The sequence below is a fragment of the Charadrius vociferus genome, unplaced genomic scaffold (assembly GCF_000708025.1).
Source record: "Charadrius vociferus isolate BGI_N301 unplaced genomic scaffold, ASM70802v2 scaffold52, whole genome shotgun sequence".
Lineage (NCBI taxonomy): Eukaryota > Metazoa > Chordata > Aves > Charadriiformes > Charadriidae > Charadrius > Charadrius vociferus.
In genome coordinates this window covers 2,306,517-2,310,744 of record NW_009647572.1, presented here as the reverse complement: position 1 = coordinate 2,310,744, position 4,228 = coordinate 2,306,517, and the positions used below count along the sequence as shown (strand labels likewise).

Here is a 4,228-nt window from a genome sequence, read left to right as displayed (position 1 = left end):
CTGTATTCTTCAAGGATTGTGCTGGAATAAACAAGCAATATTATTAGTCTTTTTTTTCTCTTTTCTTCCTACACTCTGTGTCCCTTGAATAATTGCGGTGTTCCACAACACAGAGGCCTTGTATCTTTGTGCATGCAAAGTGGTTCAACAGGATGAAACAACTAATTTGTTGTGAATACAAGAGAAAGAAATCGAATGGCAAACAACTGAAACATTAACCATTCTCAGTTGCATTTTTCCGTAGCTGTACTTCATAAGTAGGCAAGTTTCAAAACGCAATTTTTGTATTTGTACAAAACAGTCTGTGCTCAGGGCACTCTTCTTTTCTGGTTTTGAAAATATACTTAATTATAGGTGTACTCCCTGAAGTCAATGAAAGATTTCCACAGACTTGCCTGAGCTCCAAGGATTGATTCTAGCAACTTGTCCATCATGTTATACCTTCATATAAACACAACTTTCTCATGTTGCTGGGGTTTATGCTTGTAAGCTTCCAGGGGATGAGGCAGTGGAAGACCTCGCTGGACTTACGGGCTTGTTCCATCCTTCTCCTATAAGGAGAAAGATTCAATTTAGGCTTAGCGTGAACATTTGTGAAGTCTGTGTCGTAATTTTTTGGAATGTGGCTGGAAAGGCGCTCTGACTTTCATATAGCTGGTCATGTTCTTACATGCTGTATTTTCATGCCCCATTATGGAGCTGTACTTTTAAAGGGATAATATAGAAATGTTTGAGATTAAAATCCTGTGCTATGATGTATATATGTTGTTTTTACACTGGAATGGGCAGAAATTTCAGTTTTTCTCTACCTGGATCTAATAGTATCTTTTGAATCAAACTTTCATTGCTAGTCAAGTCTGAAGTGTTAAAGATGACTGATGACAAGGTTAAAGTGATTTGATTTTTGGAATGTGCAGGTATCTCCTAAGAGTCAAGAATTCTGGCTATATATATAATATTGTGCATTTGTATCTTTACATACAGGCAAAGAACAGTTCTGCAGTATCTGAGGATGGATAAAGACTTCCGCTACTACTTCCAGCACCCGTGGTCTCGCTTAGTTGTGGCTTACTTAGTGATCTTCTTTAACTTCTTAATATTTGCTGAGGACCCAGTATCTCACAGTCAGACGGAAGCCAATGTTATTGTTGTTGGTAATTGTTTCTCCTTTGTAACAAATAAATACCCTGAAGGAGGAGGCTGGAGATTTTTGAAGGTGCTTCTGTGGCTGCTTGCCATTCTCACAGGACTGATAGCTGGGAAATTTCTCTTCCATCAGCGCCTGTTTGGTAAGTTGCACGATACTGACTTACTGATAGTGGCTTTCTGACTTCTCCTTTCAGCTTTCTGCTCATTGCAATTTTGTAAGCTTTGCTATTAATCGCTTCAACTGTTTAGAGCTGTATAGAACTCAGCACATCAAAGCTTACATCATCGTGGAAATTAATGCCATGTCTACTTATGTGATCATAATTCACAATGATTTCAGTCAAAAACGCTAAAAATAGTGAAAGCTGACGTGTTTGAAATACTTGAGAGGTCAGTGATTTTCAATATTATAAAAATCCTCCTTTACATCTTCAGACCAATTTTTAGATCTTATATAATTTTCTCAGCAATTTGCAGGAAAGGCATTGTTCCTTGGGGGGGCGACACTGCATGTCTTGTCAAAAGTCACATAAGTGGAAGCAGAGGCTGTTAGTATTAGCAGAGCTGTGCTGAAGAGCTCCCACGTGAAAACGAATTCTAGAGAAGCAGGATCTGTCTGGCTCTTAGTACAAGAGCGAGGCAGTGAAATGGAAAGGTAGGAAATGGAAAAAAACATGACAGTAAATGCTTTTGTACACAAGATGTGACTAAACTGGGGAACTTACTGCACATGGACTGACTGAAAGGAATGGAATGACCCTGGATTAAATTCTGAGACTGAGAACTTAGATGTAAATATATACAGATACAAAAATATCTATTATTGTCTTAACTGAGTCATAGAAGATGTTGCCTATGAGGGCTCAAGGCTGTCTCTAAATTTCAGAGATAAGTAGAAATCATGGAAAAGATTACTTTACTCTTGCCAGCTGCACTGTTCTTTGAAACATCTGATTCTAGGTGTGTCATTGCTGGTCTAGACGGACTAGTCCTATATTCTTATACTGGTAGGACTGCAGAATGGATGGTTACTGGAACACCTCGAAGCGCATGAGCAATAGGCCATTTCCTTCGTCTGTCCCGTTCTATTAAGATAGAGAGCGAGCCACTATTGTTTCAATAAATCAAATGTAAAGCTGTTATGTCAAGGAACGAACAAGCATAGCCACATTAAGAGATTTCTCTTCATACAGATTTCTCTCGAAGCACTTACTCTGAAAAATAGTTGAGCATCTTGATGGCTATTCGGTGGACATTTTACTTTAATGTAATGGTAAATGTAAAATGTCCCCATAAAGAGGACATTTTACTTTAATTCCTGGGCTCTGGAACAAGCACTGTCACAATACTGTTTTCAATTCTGTCTTACACAATTGAGAAATGATTTTGTTAAATTTGAGAAGATTAGGGAAAACTAATGGAACTGATGACAAAATTGGAAAATAAGCCCTATAGTGAGAGGACTGGGAGGATAAAGGGAAGATTAGAGGGTGACTTGCTCAAATTTGACTTGAAGGACAGAACCTTCAGTCCAGCAAATGTATTGCAAGGTCCAGTGCTTGAAAGTGGCAAATAGCCAGCAATTTTATTTTTTTTTTTAACTGAAAGACAGTCGTCGGAAGAAGTTGTTATAGGATGCGGCTTCATCAAGACATGCAAATTTTTCTTTTTGAGAATATATTCTAGTATGACTACAAAGTATTTCTCTGCCTTCTGTCTAGGTAGGTTATTATGATAATTCCCTCTGGATTTGTAAGTGTATATCATAGATAGGACATAGCTTAACATAAATTTTAAAGTGGCTTGCATCAGCATTACTGCCAAAAGGAGAAGGTCTGCCCAGCCTTCAGTGTCTGCTGCTTCGTGCTTCTGTGCAGTTGCTCAGTGAAACAGGATAGGGAACTTACCCACATTAGCAGTACCCATCTTTTATTTCTGTGAAGATTGTATATCTGATCATCCCGATGTTCGTGGCAGCACAAAGAAGGGATCAGCATTGGGAGGAAACTAACAGGCAAGAGAGTCCTACCCCTGGTGGCAGTGCTGGCTTATGGAGATTGATGGCTATGGTCTGGGTGACCGATATGGGTGTAGATACAGTCTGATTTGAGGTTAGCTGCCACACGTTGAGTTTCATGGCAATTTAAGCCGATGTTGATCTGCCACAGTTCCACCCTCCTAACCCCAGCCACGTTGTTTTGGTGCCTCCCTCGAGACAGCGCTGCTGTTTATGAAATGGAGCAGCGAGCCAGCTCAGGCAGCTGGTCCCATGGAAAACCAGTTGCTTCTGCTGTCGTCCACAGCAGCTCCTTCAACTGATGCGATCGCTTGAGTGCCAGTGCTGAAGCGACTGTGCAGCCAAGATAGCTGGGGGCCACGGCAGCCCTACCTTGTGTTGGCTCGAGTGCTGTGGGACTGCACCCACACAGTGTGGCAGTGGAAATACGCTGTTGCTTGTGATACGCCGCGAGCAGATGGCAGTCTGTGTGACTGAAGAGCTGACTGTATTGCTGATTGATGTGGCCATCCTGGCTGTAAGCTAGCTAGTGTGGATAGCAGTCGCGTTGATGAGATGATGATGTGGGTTTACAGCTTGAGTGTATCTGCGGGTCCCCAGAAGATTTGGACAGCCCATGCCGAAATCTTTCCTGCCAGTTACTTGCCACTATTTTAATGTGTTTACTGCCTAGAAATCCTGCCTTTTATTGAGATTCTCATTGAGTATGCCCTCTGGATCTTCTGGCATCAAGCCCTTTATGAATTCACCCTTTTATTGTTTTTAATTTCCCTAGTCTGTCTTTTTAAGTAGCTGGCTGCTTCTGTCATTTTTTTCTATTCAATCTTTTTTTTTTCCCCATGTATAATTGCTTGGAACCATTCTATTTTTTAATCCTTGTTCATTTATTTATATTTCTCTCCTAAATTCTGTTTGTAGAGGAAATTGTGACCGGTTATTTCTTGTGGCCTGTGTATAACTTCCTGCAGTCAGGAAACCAAATAGCACCAGTCAATCTTCCCTTGTCAGATCTTGGCTCGCAGTGTATGATGCAAATTGAAATTGAGAAGGATTAGTCTGCAC

At 40.6% G+C, this 4,228-nt stretch overlaps 1 protein-coding gene across 1 annotated transcript in view; it reads left to right on the top strand.

Moving 5' to 3' along the window:
* The first annotated feature begins 985 nt into the window (after positions 1-985).
* Positions 986-4,228, top strand: part of TMEM117 (transmembrane protein 117) — a 212,923-nt gene continuing 209,680 nt past the window's right edge. Inside the window, exon 1 of the mRNA XM_009880846.1 lies at positions 986-1,289. Within this exon, the coding sequence (XP_009879148.1) occupies positions 1,013-1,289 (277 nt within the window). The 5' untranslated portion in view covers positions 986-1,012. The remainder of the gene's footprint in view (positions 1,290-4,228) is intronic.